The sequence below is a fragment of the Macaca mulatta genome, chromosome 20 (genome assembly GCF_049350105.2).
Source record: "Macaca mulatta isolate MMU2019108-1 chromosome 20, T2T-MMU8v2.0, whole genome shotgun sequence".
Taxonomy (NCBI): domain Eukaryota; kingdom Metazoa; phylum Chordata; class Mammalia; order Primates; family Cercopithecidae; genus Macaca; species Macaca mulatta.
In genome coordinates, this window is record NC_133425.1 from 84,522,367 (window position 1) to 84,541,834 (window position 19,468).

The 19,468-nt window shown below is 52.2% G+C and overlaps 1 protein-coding gene and 1 long non-coding RNA gene across 18 annotated transcripts in view; both read left to right on the plus strand.

Annotated features, from left to right (window-relative positions):
* Positions 1 to 19,468, plus strand: part of ACSF3 (acyl-CoA synthetase family member 3) — a 75,920-nt gene that overhangs the window by 25,694 nt on the left and 30,758 nt on the right. For 16 of the 17 annotated variants that reach the window (XR_013412087.1, XR_013412088.1, XR_013412082.1 and 13 more), the window contains 2 exons: positions 4,003 to 4,115; positions 17,008 to 17,134. Coding sequence is in view for 7 of the 17 variants with exons in the window: in XM_077986749.1 (XP_077842875.1) it covers positions 4,003 to 4,115; positions 17,008 to 17,134 (240 nt within the window). In the remaining 10 variants the exon portion in view is untranslated. Of the gene's footprint in view, positions 1 to 4,002; positions 4,116 to 17,007; positions 17,135 to 17,705; positions 18,456 to 19,468 lie in introns of those variants that run through there. The other variant, XM_077986750.1, reaches the window with a different exon arrangement.
* LOC144338202 (uncharacterized) lies at positions 5,169 to 8,209 on the plus strand. The gene is made up of 2 exons (XR_013412101.1): positions 5,169 to 5,948; positions 6,364 to 8,209. It is a non-coding gene; the product is annotated as an uncharacterized LOC144338202 (long non-coding RNA).

Consider the following 19,468-nt stretch of genomic DNA (forward strand, 5'->3'; position numbering starts at 1 on the left):
ATATGGTGCTGGGGCCTGCAGGGTGAGTGTGAGGGCTGCTGGCTGCTGGCTGGGAGGAGGAGAGGCTGTAGGCTTAGGGCCCTTTGCTGGGCCTGGGGAGCCGTGGGGGCTGCTGGGAGCCGTGGGAGCTGCTGGGAGCTGTGGGGGCTGCTGGGTGTGTTCTGAGTGTAAAGGGAGGTTTCTGTTTGCCTGGGTCATTGTGAGCAGAATGACAGGGCCATGACAGTGAGATCCTCGGCTGCCGTGCAGAGCTGCCAGCGGGGTGGCCACATGGAGTGCAGAGCCTGCTGCGACAGGGCCCAGGTAGTGGGCAGGTGGGGGCGTGTTGTGAAAAGAAGTCAATGCGAGTGGTGAGAAATAGATCCTAGTCTCAGACCCCAGGAAACCACCATCAGTGCCGGTGGCCCCTGCCATGGGCCAGCTCGTGCTTTAGTCTCAGACCCCAGGAAACCACCATCAGTGGCGGTGGCCCCTGCCGTGGGCTGGCTCGTGCTTTAGTCTCAGACCCCAGGAAACCATCAGTTTGGTGCTGGTGGCCCCTGCCCTGGGCTGACTCACACATCCCCACGGTGGCTATGGCACCAACTCTTTCTTTGGTGGCTAGAGCTCCCTGGTGGAAATAAGATGGGGACCTTGAAATCAAATGTGAGCAGTCCCTCGAGTCTCTGTCCTCATCGTCGTCCTTAGTAGGATGTGCTGGTTTTGTCCAGTGCCACCGGCCACAGTCACCACGTAATATGGACAGAATGAACAGAGCTCAGCTCGCTGAGGGCTGCAGGCTGCAGGCAAGTGAGAACTGAAAGGGTAACGGGCTCCAGGCTTTGTCCTCTCTTTGTTCCAGACGTGTGAGCAGGACGGGTTCTGTGTATTCAGAATCTGTCTACACAGAGAGTTTGCAGTTGACGATGACTGTTTACATAGAATTGCTTTGTGGGCGTCCTCATTTGATCTTCTCAAAACAGCCCCTGCTGTGGGGTCATTTTTTCCATTCACACACAAGAACCCATGGAGCCTGCCAGGGGTCATGCGGCTAGTGAGTGACGCAGACACACACACACACACTTCCCAGGCAGTCACGCTGCCAGGAGCACGGTGGCCTCTTCAATGGTTTCAGGAGCAGCCCAGGGACCGCTGTCCACACTGAGGGTGCCAGGAGCAGCCCAGGGACCGCTGTCCACACCGAGGGTGTCAGGAGCAGCCCAGGGACCGCTGTCCACACCGAGGGCGTCAGGAGCAGCCCAGGGACCGCTGTCCATCACCGAGGGCATCAGGAGCAGACAGGAACCCAGAGGCCTGGGGGAGGCTCACCCTCCCCGCACTGGAATCAGAACTCCCAGGCGAACAGGAAGGAGCCCCAGACAGATGGTACAGGGAGAGGGGTCCCCGGTTGAGAAAGGGGATCCAGAGACCCTGAAGCTTCAGGGTCATTGGGCAAGAAATGCGAGAGCACCAGTCCCCGAGTCTTCAGCTACCGACTGCAGGTTTCCTCAGGTGCCAAAGACAAAGCCTGGGCGCTGGGGACATTCCCTCTTCTCTAAAACAGAATCAAGTATCTGATTTTGTCCTTGCCTCTAAATCACCAGCAGTGTCAGTTCTTTGGTTTGGAAAAAAAGTAAAGTCGCCTCAGCATTAAATCCAACAGGCCCCACAGAAACTCCAAAATGCAGCCTCCTGAGCCGTGTTTCCGGAGGACACAGTGGAGAAGAGTATTCCTCACTCTCAGGCTCTAACCCCCACCCCGGTGGCCGTGGCTTTGGCACTCGGGTCGGCTCCAGCGGCAGGCTCTGGGCTCGCTTGGCCTCACTGCGCAGTGCCCCCTCCGTGCTTGGGGGAGAGAGAGAAGCCGGGTGGAGGGTGAGCTCTGTCGCAGTTACGGTTACGGCGGGCATGCCCTGTGCGGTTCCTGTGGAGGGAGATGAATAATTCATGGCCGACGACTGCTGGGCCTAATCACACTCTAATTGGAGGTTGAGTTCAGAGGCGCTCACAGCTCCTGGGCCGCTCTGTGGTGTTGACAGGGGCCTCCAGGACCTCACTGGTGGTTTCCCTTCCCTGGGTCCCAGGCACGCAGAGCACCAGGGCGTCCCAGACACCAGGACAGGGGCCGCAGGCCAGTCAGAGTTATCAGGGAGGGGCTGGCTGACAGAGATTTTAGAGGTGGGCCGTGGCAGGAAGGCAGTGCCCCCCACCTGCCTGCAGCCGCGCCCATCCACATTGGCCCTTGCAGGGCCGGCCTTTGTTCACTCCCTTGAGCTCTCACATCTACACCGTCACATGCCCGGGGCACAGCGAACGGCACCTGGAGGGCGGGGGCCCCTCCCTCAATATCTCATGAATGGCACCTGGAGTGTGGGGGCCCCCCTCAGTCTCTCACGGGCAGTGCCACTGCTCATCTTCTGCAGAATCCCGACACCATCCCGGAGCCTCTTCAGCCTCTGCAGACGGTGTGGGCACGGCCTCCCCACCTGCGGCCCCGCCCCAACCCCAACTGTGCCATGTCCTGGCGCTGCATCCCCACCCCAGTGGAGGCGTCCCCACCCCAGTAGAGGCATCACCAGGAAGAGGCGAGAGGCCGCCTGTGTTATTCCTGTTCCTGTGAAACGCCCAGAACAGAAAACGGACAGCTGACGTGGGGCCAGGTCTGGGGAGGGAGGGTGTGGCGGTCGTGGGCCATGTGGGAGTTCTGACTGGTGCGAGCAGGGGGCTGTGCAGTGTGCGCGGAACACCGCCATGCCGCGCACTGTGAAATGGCAAGTCGTGTTACGCGGGTTTCACCTCCATTTTAAAATCTTCAGAAGCAAAACATAAAGGAGGAGAAAGAATGGGAGAAAGGGGGCTGAAGCCGGCCCTGCCACACCCCCCCATGGTGGTGACACGGTTTTCTGACCAGAGTGGAGATTCGGGACGTCTGCACACCTGGAACCACAGACAACTCCCTAGGTGACGCTCTGTGCACCACGCTAGCCCGGCTTTGCCTGCGGGACCAGCAAGAGCGAGCCAGGCACCAACAGCCCTTCACCAAGCGTCTGGAGGCCGGGACGGCCCGTGGATTACAGAGTTCGCTGCACTGACCCTCGATGTTGACCTTGAAGTGCCTCAGATCTCAGCGTGGACTCTCACACGTGATAAGCGTTCAGGCACTTCCCTGACGCAGGCCAGGGCAAAGGCTTCACACCCCGGGGTAGACGGGAAGTCCCACCTCTGCTCTGCCCCCAGGTCATGCCCATGCTGATGCCACATCGCCAGGGCCGCGCTCCATGAGCAGCCTCTGCCGTCCCACCAGCACTCTAAACCACAGGCAGAGCGAGGCTGCGGCAGCCTGTGTGGGCCAGTGGGACACGTCTCGCCACCTGGGCTCTGCCCCCACCTTGGCCAGTGTAAGGTCTGATTTTAGCCACGTTGGAACTGTGCAGGGGGGGTGGATACACTGAGCAAATCATGGGTGTGTAATAAATGAGCTACTACAAAGTGTGGTCCCCCTGCCATGCAGAGTTCAGGACAGCCCTTCCTGGAGACATAGGGCAGGTCCTGCCTTAGCCTGCCCGTGTCCCAGGCACGCACAGGTCCCCTCATCATGGACAGCCCCAGGGCCGTCAGGGCGAGGCGCCAGTGCTCCCTGGCCAGCAAGTATATAAAAGTGGAAATGACACCAGAGTCCGTGGGCAGCTGTGAGGCTTCGGGAGATAACTGGGAAAGTGATATCTGAAGGGCCTGGGGCAGGGCAGGCACAGTGTGCCACGTGAGCGTCTGCTGTGCTGTGTGGCCATCGCTGTGGCATCGACTGGGCCTGAGCACACCGTGCTCGCCAGCCACATATTGTGTGGTTCTTCACCCGCTGGTTCCTAGGCCATGTTCTCTCGGGGCCACAGGGCACATCTCTCCCTCCACACAGACTCCTGCACGTGGCACACAGGAGCCCAGTGGAATCCGAGCGCAGGGCGCACTTCTCTCCTCCAGGCTCCTCACTCCAGCCTCCCTTTCAGTGTTTCTCCTCTCTTGTAGGTTCTGTGGGGACCCCGCTGCCCGGAGTACAGGTGCGCATTATCTCAGAAAAGCCACAAAAGGAAGGCTGCTCCTACACCGTCCACGCAGAGGGAGACGAGAGGGGGACCAAGGTAAGCCACTCTGCTCTCGGCAGGCTGGTGGCCGTGTGTCCAGACTGGGCTCCCCCCAGGGTGGTTACACTGGTGTGTCTTTCCGCTGGAGGCAGCCTCCCCTCCATGCAGGGGACTGGCCTCCTGGACATTGCAGGTGCCGGCTGGTGTCCTGGGCCCTGCCTGCTGCGGGTTCGTCTGTGCGCTCACAGAGCAGTGGGCAGAGGGAGCCCAGGGCAGAACACCAAAGGGACTCACACCCAGACACACAGCTCCTCCCAGGGGCCCCGTCCATGGGGACAGGCTGATGTGGACCACGATGGCCTTGGCTGAGGGGAAGAGAGAAAGCAGCAGAGGCCATTGTCGTTGATGGGAGTCTGGTTAGAAATATGAACTGGCCTGACCCTGGCACCCATCCTGAGGGGACGCTGACCCCAGGCCCCCAGAGTAGGTGTGGGGAGATTCACAGAGTCCTGCACGCTGAGGTGGGCGCCCATGCAGTACTCTGTGGTGGCCTCCTCATCTAGTACATTATTCTAAAACTGACAAGGGTGAACGAGAAGAAAGGACATTGTCTCATTTCTGTGAGGATTTTAACGTGAGAATCTGCTCGTCACAAGTGAATTCACGTCACAGAGAAAGTTCTAGGGATTATGGGGAAGTGGAATCTTGATTTAAAAGGAAATTTTTTTCTCTAAAGCCAGTATCCACACCTGATACCACACATGATTGACTGTTGCCCTGAGGTTTTCAAAGATTGAGGGATCCTGAGTCTCATCTCAGCACATTTCCTTCTCTGTGGCGCCGTCTCAGCCCTCACGGGGCATGACTGAGCTCCCCACACAGAGGCTGAGGGGCTGTGCGTCCTGTTCTCATGAGGGAACAGCCACACGCCCTCCCTGGACCTTGCTTTCCACACCTGACCACATGAGGGTTGGAGCGATGGTCGTGGTTGGACGTTTTAGCTCCAGCAAACAAGTAGGACGTGGGTGGCTTTCAGTGTCATTAAATGACACTGAAAGGTGCAGTGGCCGCACCTTGTGTGGAGGGCCGCACGGTGTGTCCTGCCTGGTCTGGGCCACCAGCAGTGGGCTGTTATCCCCTGTGGCCCCCACTGTGGCCCCCACAGAGCCATGGGGCACCTTCCTGAAACCCACCTGGGTGGCTGCCCCTTGCTGGATACCCGCCTCCCCTGCCCTCTGTAGGGCAGCCTCAGGCCCCAGCCCGTGCTGTTGTCCTGACACCCCTCTCCTAGGATTCATGCCTCTGCCCTGCTAGTACTAGGCTGCTGGCCACACCCCGCATATCGGGTTCCTGAATACACCTGCCCTTCCTGGCTCTCAACTCTGTGCCCTGTGGTACCGCTGCCCCCACCTCAAAGACCCCCCAGCTCAGCCAGTCCAGCCCTGTTGGCAGGGACGGGGCTCAGTCTGTGCCTGGGTTGGGGACACCATCTAGTCAGGAATGTCCCAGCAGAGAGCAGAGCATGAGTGGCGTGTGGAGGAGTGCGACGCCCCGTGGCTGTGCAGCCCTCTCCAGGTGTCAGTCAGCTGACGCTTCTGCCTCTCGGCACCTGCTCTGCCAGAAATGGCAGAGATGTTGCCACGGAAAGGGGCGGAGCGGGGGTGGGGAGCGTTTCTGTCTTAAATTAAAACAAAACTTAACAGCTTCACACCTGCATTGGCTGCGGCGTCACCTGACTGCTCCTGCCCGAGTTTCTTTAATTGTTTCTGTCTGCAGCTTTCTTCCCTGAAACAGGCTTGAAATAGAAGCAGCAGACTCAGCTACCTGGGCACCCTGACAGAGATGCCGCGCAGTGGCCTCTGCGACAGGCGTGCAGGGAGACCCTGCAAGGTGAAGCCGCACAGATGCTCTGGGGCTGCTTAAATCTTAGCGTACAGGGGGTTTGCATCTGCTGGCAGCAGGCCCTGGAACATTTCATGTTCAGCCAAGGAGTCCGTGCAGCAGGCGGGGTACAGCTGCCCTGCAGGGCCTGACTCCACCAGGGGCCGAGACCCTTACTGGGGAGGAGCACAGCCTGAGGGCCTCAGGGTTTGTGCCCTCTGACACCTGAGATTCAGGGTTCCCGGAGGGATGGGTGGGCGCCCCAGGACGACCAGGTGACGGCATGGGCGCTGTGAACTCTGAAAAGCCCCAGCATCAGGATCCTGCTGCTCTCTCCTGGGGGCTCATGCGAAGCAACTCCCCACCCCATGCTCACACTTACTATTTTCATCTGAACCCCACACAGTGGCCCTTCTCTCCACAGCATCCCAAAGCCCAAGGGTGCCCCCAGTGCTGCGGTCCCAGATCCACATGGCTCAGGTGAGGCTGTGGCGGTCAGCTGGGCCATCCAATCCACTCTTGTCTGGGCCAAGGTGTGGGTCCCAGCTGGCATCGCTCCCCAGAAGGGCTCCCTCAGGACCAGTTTGTCTCTAGTCTTGAGAACAGCTGTCCTTAGGCCTCTGGGATGACTCATGACTCTTTCTGGGCAGATGATCAACCAGGCCTTCGGACCTGAATTATGAGGCTTGGTGTCATATTTGTTAGGAAACAAAGTACCCGCAGGAAGGAATGTGCCGTGTGGGGATGGGAGAACACCTTTCCAGGATCATCCCCGGGTCCAGAGTATCTGGACCCTCCCCAGCTGGCAGCTGGCCTGCCAGACCCAGGGCTCAGCCCCCTCCATCACCTTGTCGAGTGGCTGGCTCGTAGCACTCCCTCATGTCCTGTGATGTATCACAGGTATCACACATGCAGTGAACACATGGGTATCACACATACACGCAGTATGCACACAGGTACCACACACATGCAGTGTACACACAGGTATCACACACATGCAGTGCATACACGGGTATCACACGCAGTATGCACATGGGTATCACACATGCAACACGCACACGGGTATCACTGCGCGCACAGGTATCACACATACACAGTGTGTGCACAGCTATTCCACATGTAGATACAGAAAAAACCTGAAGGAAACACCAAAAGTCAAAATGGCTAAGCTCCAGGCTGAACTGTCTGACAGTGTCATAGGACGTGAGGCGCGTGTGCACACTGTGTGTACTGGTGTATGATACCCGTGTGCACACTGCATGTGTGTGTGATACCCGTGTGCACACTGCGTATGCGTGTGATACCTGTGCGTGCACTGTGTGATATCCATGCGCACACTGCATGTATGTGTGATACCTGTGTGTGCACCGCATGTGTGTGATACCCATGTGCACACTGCATGTATGTGTGATACCCATGTGCACACTGCGCATATGTGTGTGATGCCTGTGCATGCAGTGTGTGTGTGTGATACCCGTGTACACACTGAGCATATGTGTTATCTGTGCACGCTGCATGTATGTGTTACTTGTGTGCGCACTGTGTCTATATATGTGAGATACTCATGCGCACACTGCATGTGTGAGATACCCATGCATGCACTGCGTGTTACCCATGCGTGCACTGTGTGTATGTGTGTGATACCCGTGCATGCACTGCGTGTGTATGTGATACCCATGCGCGCACTGCATGTGTGTGTGACATTTGTTGAAAGCCTACTCTTTCTGCATTACATTGCCATTGCCCCTTTGCTAAAAAATAATTGGACATATTTGAGATGGTGTACATATAGGTTATCTGTTCTGTTCCCTTGATCTATGTCTATGTTTCCATTCTTTTGCCAACACCACATTGTCTTGACTATTGTGGTTTTATAGTAGGTCTTAACAATTGTTATGTGATTTCACCAGCTTAATTCTTCTTTTTCAGAGTTGTTTCAGTGCACATATTAATTTTAGAATTAGCTTGTCTAGCCAGGTGTGGTGGTTTACTCCTGTAATCCCAACACTTTGATAGGCCAAGGTGGGCAGATCACCTGAGGTCAGGAGTTCGAGACCAGCCTGACCAATATGAAACCCCATCTCTACTAAAAATACAAGAATTAGCCAGGCATGGTTGTGGGTGCTTGTAATCCCAGCTACTCGGGAGGCTGAGGCAAGAGAATCACTTGAAACTGGAAAGTGGAGTTTGCAGTTAGCCAAGATCACACCACTGCACTCCAGCCTGGACAATAAGATCAAAACTCCATCTCAAAAAAATAAATAAATAAAGGATTAGCTCATCTATATCTACAAAAAGTCCTTTTGAGATCTTGATTGGAAAGCCAGGTGTGGTAGCTCATGTCTGTAATCCCAGCATTTTGGGAGGCCAAGGCAGGCAAATCAACGTGAGACCAGGAGCTCAAGACCAGCCCAGCCAATGTGGTGAAACCCTGTCTCTTCTGAAAATACGAAAAATTAGCCAGGTGTGGTGGCACATGCCTGTAATCCCAGCTACTCAGGAGGCTGAGGCACAAGAATTGTTTGAGCCTGGGAGGTTTAAGTGAGCCAGGATTGTGCCACTGCACTCCAGCCTGGACAACAGAGCGAGACTGTCTAAAAAAAAAAGAGAGAGAGAGATGTTGATTGGAATTTAGCCATTCTGATAGGGGAGATCACTTTGGGGAGAATTAACAATTACTATGCTGTCTTCCAATCCATGAACATGGTATGTCTCTCCACTTAGATACATGAACATGGTATGTCTCTCCACTTAGATCCGTGAACATGGTATGTCTCTCCACTTACTTAGATCCATGAACATGGTATGTCTCTCCACTTACTTAGATCCGTGAACATGGTATGTCTCTCCACTTACTTAGATCCGTGAACATGGTATGTCTCTCCACTTACTTAGATCCGTGAACATGGTATGTCTCTCCACTTACTTAGATCCGTGAACAGGGTATGTCTCTCCATTTACTTAGATCCGTGAACATGGTATGTCTCTCCATTTACTTAGATCTACTTTGGTTTCTTTTTTTTTTTTTTTTTTTTTGAGACGGAGTCTAGCTCTGTCACCCAGGCTGGAGTGCAGTGGCCGGATCTCAGCTCACTGCAAGCTCCACCTCCCAGGTTTACGCCATTCTCCTGCCTCAGCCTCCCGCGCATCTGGGACTACAGGCGCCCGCCACCTCGCCCGGCTAGTTTTTTGTATTTTTTAGTAGAGACGGGGTTTCACTGTGTTAGCCAGGATGGTCTCGATCTCCTGCCCTCGTGATCCGCCTGTCTCGGCCTCCCAACGTGCTGGGATTACAGGCTTGAGCCACCGCGCCCGGCCTACTTTGGTTTCTTTTGTGTTGTATTCAGCATATAGATGCTGTACTTGTGTTAGATTTATACGTAAACGTTTCTTCTTTTCTTTACTCCTCTTTCTATTCCTTCTCCTCCTTTTCCTCTCCTTTTTAAACTATTGTAAGTATGGCAGGTGGGTGGCCGGGAGAGGGTTGTTTGTTTTTTGAGACAGAGTCTTGCCCTGTCGCCCAGGCCGGAGTGTAGTGGTGGAATCTCAACTCACTGCAACCTCTACTTCCTGGGTCCAAGTGATTCTCATGCCTCAGCCTCCCAGGTAGCTGGGTTTACAGATGTGTACCACATCTGGCTAATTTTTGTATTTTTAATAGAGGCAGGGTTTCACCATGTTGGCCAGGCTGGTCTCAAACTCCTGGCCTCAAGTGATCTGCCTGCCTCGACCTCCCAAGGTGCTGAGATTACAGGTGTGAGCCACTGTGCACGGTCAGGTTTTTGTTGCTGTTGTTAGTTTGCAATTGTTCATTGCTAGTAGGTAGAAATAGAATTGATTTTTTTGTGTTAGCCTCAAATACTTTAGTTGTTACCTTGCTGAATTAACTTACTAGTTTTGGGAGATTTTTGTAGACCTCTTGGGAATTTCTACAAATACAATCATGTTCTCGGCAAATACGAACAGTTTTATTTCTTTCTTTCCAATCTGTATGACCAAAGCCCTGACTAGGACTTCCATGTGATATTGAACAGCAGCAGGCAGAGTGGACCTTCTTATTTCTGATCTTAGGGAAAGGATCCAGTCTTTCAGCAAGTGTGTTAGTTACTGGCTTTTGCAGATTCCATTCTATCTACAATATGCTGAGAGTTTTTATCACTATATGTATGTTGAATGTTTTCAAAAACTTTTTCTGTATTGATTGATTTTTCTTTATTAGGCTGTTAATATGGTAGATATACGTCGAACCAAGCTTTCCTTCCCAGGACAAACCCCACTTGGTCCTGGTGGGTCATTTTTTTTATATGTAGTACTGGATTTGATTTGCTAGCGTATTGCTGAGTATTTTTGCGTCTCTATTCGTGATAAATTTTGGTCTGTAGTTTCCCATTTTTATACTTGGGTTGTGTTTGAGGGTGATGCTGGCCTCATTAAATGAGTTGAGAAGTGTTCCCTCCTTCTCTATTTTTTTCTGGAAGAGATTGCGTAGAATTGGTATTATTTCTTCTTTCAATGTTGGTGGAATTCACCAATGAAATTATCTGGGCCTAGAGGTTTTCTTTTCTATTATTACTTTGTGTGTGGGGGACAAGGTCTCGTTCTGTCATGCAGGCTGGAGTGCAGTGGTACAATCATAGCTCACTGGAGCCTTGAACTCCTGGGCTCAAGTGATCCTCCTGCCTCAGCCTCCCAAGTAGCTGGGACCACAGGCATGTGCCACCATGCCCAGCTAATTTTTTTTTTAAATTTTTGTAGAGTTGGGGTCTCGCTCTATTGCCCAGGCTGATCTTGAACTCGTGGCCTCAAGTGACTCTCCCTCCTCGCCTCCCAAAGTGCAGGGATTACAGGTGTGAGCCACTGTGCCCTACCAATATTTCTTTTTTGAAAGAAAAAGAACTATGAATTCAATTTCTTTAGTGCTTATAGGACTGTTCAGTTATCTGTTGCATCTTGGGTGACTTTTGGTACATAGAATGTTTGAGGAATTGGTTCATTTAATCTGTTAAATTTCTTTGTGTAGAGTTTCCCTTCAGGCCATGAAACCATTAAAAGGTTAATAAGGGAATTCCCATCTTAACCTTTTCGTGGTTTCAGGGCCTGGGTTATAAATGGCCCCGTTCCTCATGTTGGTCATTGGTGTCTTCTGTTTCTTTTTTCTTTGTTATCCTTGTTGGAGGTTTATCTGTTTTATGGCTCTTTTTTCAAAGAAGTCACTTTTGGATACATTGATTTTTCTTTATTTTTCTGTTTTTAATTTCACCAATTTTGTTCTTGTTTTCTTCTACTTGCCTCTGGCTTTTCTCTTTTTCTAGTTGCTTAAGGTAAGGCTTTAGATTATTGATTTGAGACCTTTCCTCTTTATAAGGTGTACATTTAATGATATACGTTGCCCTTAAGCATTGCTTTAGCTGCATCCCCAAGTTTTTATATGTGTATATATATATATGTAGTTGTTGTTTTGAGACAGAGTTTCACTCTTGTTGCCCAGGCTGGAGTGCAATGGCACGATCTTGGCTCACTGCAACCTCCACCTCCCAGGTTCAACCAATTCTCCTGCCTCAGCCTCCCGAGTAGCTGGGAGTACAGGTATGCACCACCATGCCCAGCTAATTTTTTGTTTTTAGTAGAGACGGGGTTTCACCATGTTGGTCAGGTTGATCTTGAACTCCTGACCTCAAGTGTTCTGCCCGCCTCGGCTTCCCAAAGTGCTGGGATTACAGGCGTGAGCCACCACGCCCGGCCTAAATTTTGATATATTTTTATTTTCATTTAGTTCAGGATATTTTTAATGTTCCTTAAGACTTCCTCTTTGGCTTGCAGATTATTTAGAAGTACAGCACATATTTTTGAAATATTTGGATATTTTTCCATTATCTTTCTATTATTGACTTCTAGTTTAAGTCCATTGCAGTCAAAAGACATGCTTGGTATATTTCAATTCTTTTAAATTTGTTAAGTTGTGTTTTATGGCCCACAATGTGGTTTCTTTTCAAGAATGTTCTGGTGTACTTGAAAAGAGTATATATTCTGCCCAGGCGCCATGGCTCATACCTGTAACCCCAACACTTTGGGAGGCCAAGGCAGGAGAATCACTGCCCAGGAGTTTGAGCCCAGCCTGAGCAACATAGTGAGACCCCATCTCTACAAAAAGTTAAAAAAAAAAAAAAATTAGCTGGGCATGGTGTTACATGCCTTTTGTCCCAGCTACTCAGGAGGCCGAGGTGGGAGGATCACCTGAACCTGGGAGTTTGAGGCTGCAGTGAGCTCTGGATTGTGCCACTGCACTCCAGCCTGGGTGACCGAGCGAGAGTGTGTGTCCTGCTTGTTTTAGTAAATGTCTGTTCTGTAAATTAGGTGAAGATGTTTGATCTTGGTGTTCAGTTCTTCTATATCCTTGCTGGTTTTCTCACCACTTGTTCTGTTACTAAAGAAGGGGTTGAATTTTCCATCTATAACTGCCTGTTTCCACTTTCAGTTTTTGCTTCATATATTTTCAAAGTCTGTTGTTTAGTACATTCACATTTATAATGATTGTGTCTTATTGGTGAATTGACTCTTATTAACATTTAATGCTCTGGTAATACTCTTTGCTCTTAAGTTTACTTTGATATTAATATAGCTATTTTAATTTCTTTTGATTGGCGTTTGCATGTATAATTGTATTTGAGGGAAGTTTCTTATGGACAGCATGCAGTTGGATTATGTGTGTTTACTCCAGCCTGACAAGCTTTGTAATTGGTATGTTTAAACCATTTACATTTAATGTAATTATTGATATGCTTGAATTTAAGTCTACCATTTTACTATTTGTTTACTCTTGTTCCCTGAGGGTTTTATTGCTTAACTTTACTGCCTTCTTTGAGGTTATTTTTTCGTATTCCATTTTAATTTGTCTCAAGTTTTTTAGTGTAAATGTCTTTGCATAGTTTTTTCAGTAATAGTTCCAGAGACTACAAGGTACATACTTCCTTTTTACAGTCTCCTTAGAGTCAACATTTCAACACTTCCAGAAGAATGTAGAGCCACATCCCTGCCTCCATGTCGGTTCCTTACCCTCTGCCGTTAGGGCGTGGTTAGCGTAATACCTGTATTTGTTGTCAACTCCATTAGACAAAATGGTAATTTTTGCTTTCAACAGTCAAAATTGTTCCTTTCAACAGAAAGGAACTCAACTTCATTCATCCAACTGTTGGCCGCTTCTGTTCCTTTTCCTGTATTCCCAGTGTACCAAGTCTCCTTCTGATACCAGTTTCTTTCTGTCTGAAGGACATTCTACAGGAATTATTTTAGATCAGATCTGATTGCAACAAATTATCTTATTTTTCTTCATCTAAGAATGTCTTTATTTTATTTTCCTTCCTGAAGGATATTTTCATTGGATTAGGAATTCTGGGTTGACAATTATTTTCTTTTAGCACTTTAAAAATATGATTCTTGCCTGGATGTGGTGGCTCATGCCTGGAATCCCAGCACTTTGGGAGGCCAAGAGGGGTGGATCATCTGAGGTCAAGAATTTGAGCTGGGCACGGTGGCTCATGCCTGTAATCTCCGCACTTTGGGAGGCCAAGGCGGGCGGATCATGAGGTCAGGAGATCGAGACCACGGTGAAACCCCGTCTCTACTGAAAAAAAAATACAAAAAATTAGCCAGACCTGGTGGTGGGCACCTGTAGTCCCAGCTACTGGGGAGGCTGAGGCAGGAGAATGGCATGAACCTGGGAGGCGGAGCTTGCAGTGAGCCAAGATTGCACCACTGCACTCCAGCCTGGGCGACAGAGCAAGACTCTGTCTCAAAAAAAAAAAACAAATAGAATTTGAGACCAGCCTGGCCCATATAGGGAAATCCCATCTCTACTAATACAAAAATTAGCCAGGCGTGGTGGTGCACAACTGTAATCCCAGCTACTTGGGAGGCTGAGGCAGGAGAATTGTTTTAACCTGGGAGGTGGAGCTTGCAGTGAGCCGAGGTCATGCCATTGCACTCCAGCCTGGATGACAGAGTGTGACTCTGTCTCAAAAATAATAATAATAATAATAATAATAATACAACTCCACTTCTTTCTGGCCTCCATTGTTTCCGTGGAGAAATCAGTGGTCGTGGGAACCCTGGTTCCTCTCTGTGTGTCAGTGATTGGATTATGATATGTCTGGGCTTGGACATCTTTTGGTTTGTCTTGTCTGTGATTCTCTCAGCTTCTTTAATTTATAGGCTTATGTTTTCACCAAATTTTGAGTTTTTAGCCAAATTTTATCAAACGTCTTTCTGCACCTAAGTCTTTTCTTCTGTCACTGCAGTAACATGAACGTTGTTAGCCCTTTGTGTGTTTTGTGTTTACTTTTCCTGGCTATTTTTCTTTCTGTTCAGATTTTGGGTCATTTCTGTTGCTCTTTCTTCAAGTTGTCAGATTCATTTCTTCATCGTCCTTCTGCTCTTGAGCCAATCCGTGACATTTTTTATTTCTGTATTTTTCATTTTTAAAATTTTCGTTTGATTCTGCTTTATATCTGTTATTTCTTTGTTGAGACTTTCTATTTTTCCATTTATTTCCAAGTGTTTGCCCTTTCTTTTTTATTTGTTCTTTTTTTAATTTTTTATTATTTATTCATTTATTTTTGAGACAGGGTCTCACTCTGTCAGCCAGGCTGGAGTGCAGTGCTGCAGTCTCAGCTCACTGCAACCTCCACTTCAAGTGATCCTCCCACCTCCGCCTCCCAAGTAGCTGGGACTACAGGCACGCACCACCACACCTTGCTAATTTTTGTCTTTTTTGTAGAGACAGGGTTTTGCCATGTTGCCCAGGCTGTTCTCAAACACCTGAGCTCAAGCAGTCTGCCCGCCTCAGCCTTCCAAGCTCGAGCAGTCTGCCCGCCTCAGCCTTCCAAAGTGTGCCCTTACGTTTTGGAGCATTTTTATAATAGTGCTTTAAAGTCTTTTTCAGATAATTCCAATAACTATGTCGTCTCAGTGCTGTCGTATTCTTTTTCTATATGAGTTGCTATTTTTCTCGTTTTTTCCTGTGTTGAGTAACTTTGTATTCTACCCTGGACTTTTTTTTTTTTTTTTTTTTGAGATGGAGTCTCGCGCTGTGTCACCCAGGTTGGAGTGCAGTGGCGCGATCTCGGCTCACTGCAAGCTCCGCCTCCCAGGTTCACGCCATTCTCCTGCCTCAGCCTCCGAGTAGCTGGGACTACAGGCGCCCGCCACCATGCCCGGCTAGTTTTTTGTATTTTTAGTAGAGACGGGGTTTCACCATGTTAGCCAGGATGGTCTCGATCTCCTGACCTCGTGATCCACCCGCCTCGGCCTCCCAAAGTGCTGGGATTACAGGCTTGAGCCACAGCGCCCAGCCTAACCCTGGACATTTTTAATGTTAGGGATGAGATTCTTGGTCTTGTTGACATTCTATAAAGATGTTGAAGTGTTTGTTTTACTGTAACCTAGTTGGCTTAACTCTGCAAAGTCTGACCTTCTTTCCCTGGGATTGGTCTCAATGTCATTTTATTTTTAGGGCCTTTGCCTTGCTGTCTGTACATGTCCCACAAGCATACTGACCAGTGGCCAGTCTGACCATGGCAGTGGAGCAGATAAAGGACAGCAGTGAAAACATTCACCGAATCAGACAAAGTCCGTGGTTTCATTTGAAAAAACAAACGCAAGGCTCTGAGCAGCAGGAGTTAGGCCGGGCACTGTGCGGACAGCCCTGTCACCATGGGGGGCAGATGTTCCACCCCTGTGGGTGGCGTCAGCCCCTCCTGGAGGAGCCCAGGCTGGCAGGTTGGCAGCAGGACGACGCACTGGGCGGAGTCTGCCGTGGGGCAGTGTTGGCCCTAGGACGTGTCAGCGTCCTTTCTCCACGTCAGATAAATAGGTTCTCCTCTTTCGCTGTCTACTTCCCTGGCCCCTGGTTTTTTGAAGTCCATTCCAGATGGCAGGTGATGAGCCTCGGTGAGACTCTGTACACATCCCTTGACCTCCTGGGTCACAGCCAGACGCTTTCACAGCCCTGCAGAGGGCACTGCCCACTTTCACAGTTGAGAAGGGTGAGGGTCGTGGAGCTGGCAGCTGCTCACCTGAAGCCCCTGCTCCTTCTCTGCCCTCCCCAGACCCTCCTGACCTATGAGCCGAGGGCTCGGCCGGTGTCTTCACAGACCCGCCATGTCCGGGGCCTCCCACGTGCTCACGCCATCTGCTCCTGGTGCTGCTGGGACCCCCAGCCCAGGCTCACATAACCCAGCCTCCCTCCCGCCCTCTCCACGGTCACAGTAGAACGGTGAGGCTGTGCTTCCTGGGGCCACGGCAGTGCCCGCGTGCGTAACGGGCCTCCAGGAAGCCCCCACCCTCGGGCCCCACCTTCCCTTCCCACGGAGTCTTCCCTCTTGTGATTGGTCACTCAGCCCTGCGGAGGGCACGGCCGGCTCCGAGCTGCCACAGCCCCTGCAGGCGAGGTGTGGACAGATGCCCGCTGCTGTGTTCCCTGGTTTGAGAAACACCCCGAAGGTGGGATTTGGGCACAGGTTTTAGACGTGGACAGGCTGCCTGGATCCAGCTCAGGCCCTGAGTGCTGAGGCCTGGGCCGGTTATGCTTGAGTCTAGAGGATGGGGTAGGAGCACCTGCTTCTGTGGCTGTTCTGGGAGGAATGAAAGGACACCCAGCTCCCGGCCAGGGCACCAGGGCCCACAAAGGACAGCGGGGACACCCAGCTCCCGGCCAGGGCACCAGGGCCCACAGAGGACAGCGGGGACACCCAGCTCCCGGCCGGGGCACCAGGGCCCGCAGAGGACAGCGGGGACACCCAGCTCCCGGCCGGGGCACCAGGGCCCACAGAGGACAGCGGGGACACCCAGCTCCCGGCCGGGGCACCAGGGCCCGCAGAGGACAGTGGGAACGCTTAGCTCAGCATGGTTGGCTTCCACCTGCCGAAACCTGCCTTTTCCAAACATTCCAACAAAGTGCTCAGTTTCAGAAAGCACGCGGCCCTGGGTGGGCTGGAAGCGGCCCACAAAGTGAAAGGGCCAATCCCAAGAGGGTGTGCCCGGCTCTGACCTCCATCTTCTTCATCCTCCACAGGTGACCCCAGGGCTTGAAGAGAAGGAGGGGGAGCTGCTGGTGAGGGGACCGTCTGTGTTTCGAGAGTACTGGAATAAACCAGAAGAAACTAAAAGTGCATTCACCCTGGATGGCTGGTTTAAGACAGGTAGGACCCAGCCCCGTGGGAGTGGAGAAGACCCCGAGGGGAACAGGCAAGAACTCAACTCGCTGCCCAGGTTGAGTGACACCGAGGCTGGGAATTCCCAGAATTTTTAGCCAAAGGCGGAAGATGGGGTGGGGCTGGGGGCTGCTGTTACGGTGCTGCCTCCTGAGCACCCAGCCTCCCCACCGGCCTCTAGAGCAGGCTCCTTGGCCCTGTCCCTGAGTGCCAGGGGCCCCGGTGCCCCGTGACAAGGCTTCCACGCTGTCCTCAGCACGACAGCCGCTCTGGCACGCACGTACCCTGACCACAGACACTGGGCCCCACGCAGCCTGTCCTGGTGGCCCCTGCTGCCCCTCGTGGGCTGGGGCACCCTCCACCTCTGAGGTGCACCCCTGCACCCTGCACCCTGCACCCTGCACCCAGAGACCTCACCACGCCCATGCTCAGCCACACTTGTGCCCTCCACATCCTTCTCCCCCCCGGGGTCAGAAGTCAGTGGCCACAGTGTGGTTGGTTTGCAGTGTGGCTGTTCGTTTACTGTTCCACAAATCAGCACATTCTCTCTGCCTGCCAGAACAGGCCTGTGGGTGAGCGGGAACCTGCCTGCCTGACTGAGGTGGCCCAGGAAGCCTGTGGCGGTCAGGAGAGACGGCAGCACCCCTGGAGCCTACTGGCAGCTACCACTGCCACCCTCCTGCTCTCCCTGAGCCTGCCCTGAGCCTGCTGCCAGGCCCCTCCTTTGTGAGAAGCTGGCTTGGTCCCAGGATCCCGCATCCCGCCCCATGGGGCATATTTGGACGGTGGATATTTGGACATTTGGATAGTGGGCATATGTTGATGGACATCTGGATAGTGGACATATGTGGATGGACATTTGGATAGTGGACGTATGTGGATGTGTTACTAAGGGGTCCTTGCTCCCAGAGCTCCCAAGATGGTGGCGGGCCGCTTCCAAGATGGTGGCAAGCCTCGTGTTCTCTGACCTGGGGTTCTTGGCCTCACGGATTCCAAGGAATGGAATCTTGGGCCATGCGGTGAGTGTCATAGCTCTATTAGAAGCTGTGGGTCATGGAAGAGAACCGTGGAACCCAGTGACTAGTGTTCAGCTCGATTAGGACGAACCTGGGCACTTAGCCGTGCAGGAACGGTGGCGAGCCTTTAGCCCGCTCAGGAGCGGCAATGGGTGCCTCGCTGGATCAGGAGCACAGCGGACACCCTGCCGGATCCGGAGGGATAGAAGTCAGTGGCGGGTCTGTGACGGCGGCCGGCAGCAGTGGTGGATGGCGAGCGAAAGCTCAGCTCGAGCCATAATAAACACGGACCAGAAGAGAGCGCAGTTGCAAGATTTAATGGAGTGAAAACAGAGCTCCCATACCAAGGGAGGGGACCCAAAGAGGGTAGCCGTTCCGGGCTCCGATGCCTGGGTTTATATCCCGACCATTGTCCCTCCCACTGCGCTCTCAGGCGATAGATGATTGGCTATTTCTTTACCTCCTGTTTTAGCCTAATTAGCATTTTAGTGAGCTCTCTTTACTACCTGACTGGTCGGTGTGAGCAAGCCCCATGCTTAAAGGCGGACGCGGTCACCTTCCCAGCTTGGCTTAGGCATTCTTAGTTGGCCCAGGAAATCCAGCTGGTCCTCTCAGATGGACATTTGGATGGTGGACGTATGTGGATGGATATTTGGATAGTGGACGCGCATGGGTGGACGTTCGGAGAGTGGACCGCGTGGGTGGGCGTTTGGAGAGTGGGACCCCGGTGGGTGTGGCTGCAGGTACTCACTGTGGTGTGTTTATCCTGAAGATGTGCGCGCTGCTCCTTACCCCTAGGCAGTGAGATTGTGGTGGTTTTTCTTTTCTTTTCTTTTTTTTTTTTTTGGCCTGTCTATATTTTATGCTGAACATCATTATTTTATAATAACCTTTAAGTAATATTTTCCAAAAAGAGAGGCCCATTATCACGCATCAGAATCTGTTGACCCGAAATCAGAAACACGTCTGCCCCGTGCCTTTCCACGGGGAGCAGAGCTGGGGGATGCAGCGTGCAGGCGGGACGGGCTCCTTGAGGGGTGCTGGAAGGGGCCATGTTGGCCCGCAGCCTCGCCGCCTCATGGCCTGATCCTGTGGGTCCCAGAGGCCCTGGAGCATGTGCTGCTGTGAGGCGGGTGTGCTAGGTGTGTGGTCATTCCGCACGTTTGCAAAGCGAAGGTTCCATGAGCTCCTAGAGCAGAGGCCAGTGCCCCACGCAGCGTCTCACAGGCTTCCCAAGGCATCCTGGGAGGCACCTCCATGGGCCGGACATCAGCAGAGGACCCAGGGCTGGGGCCCTAGAAGCCTC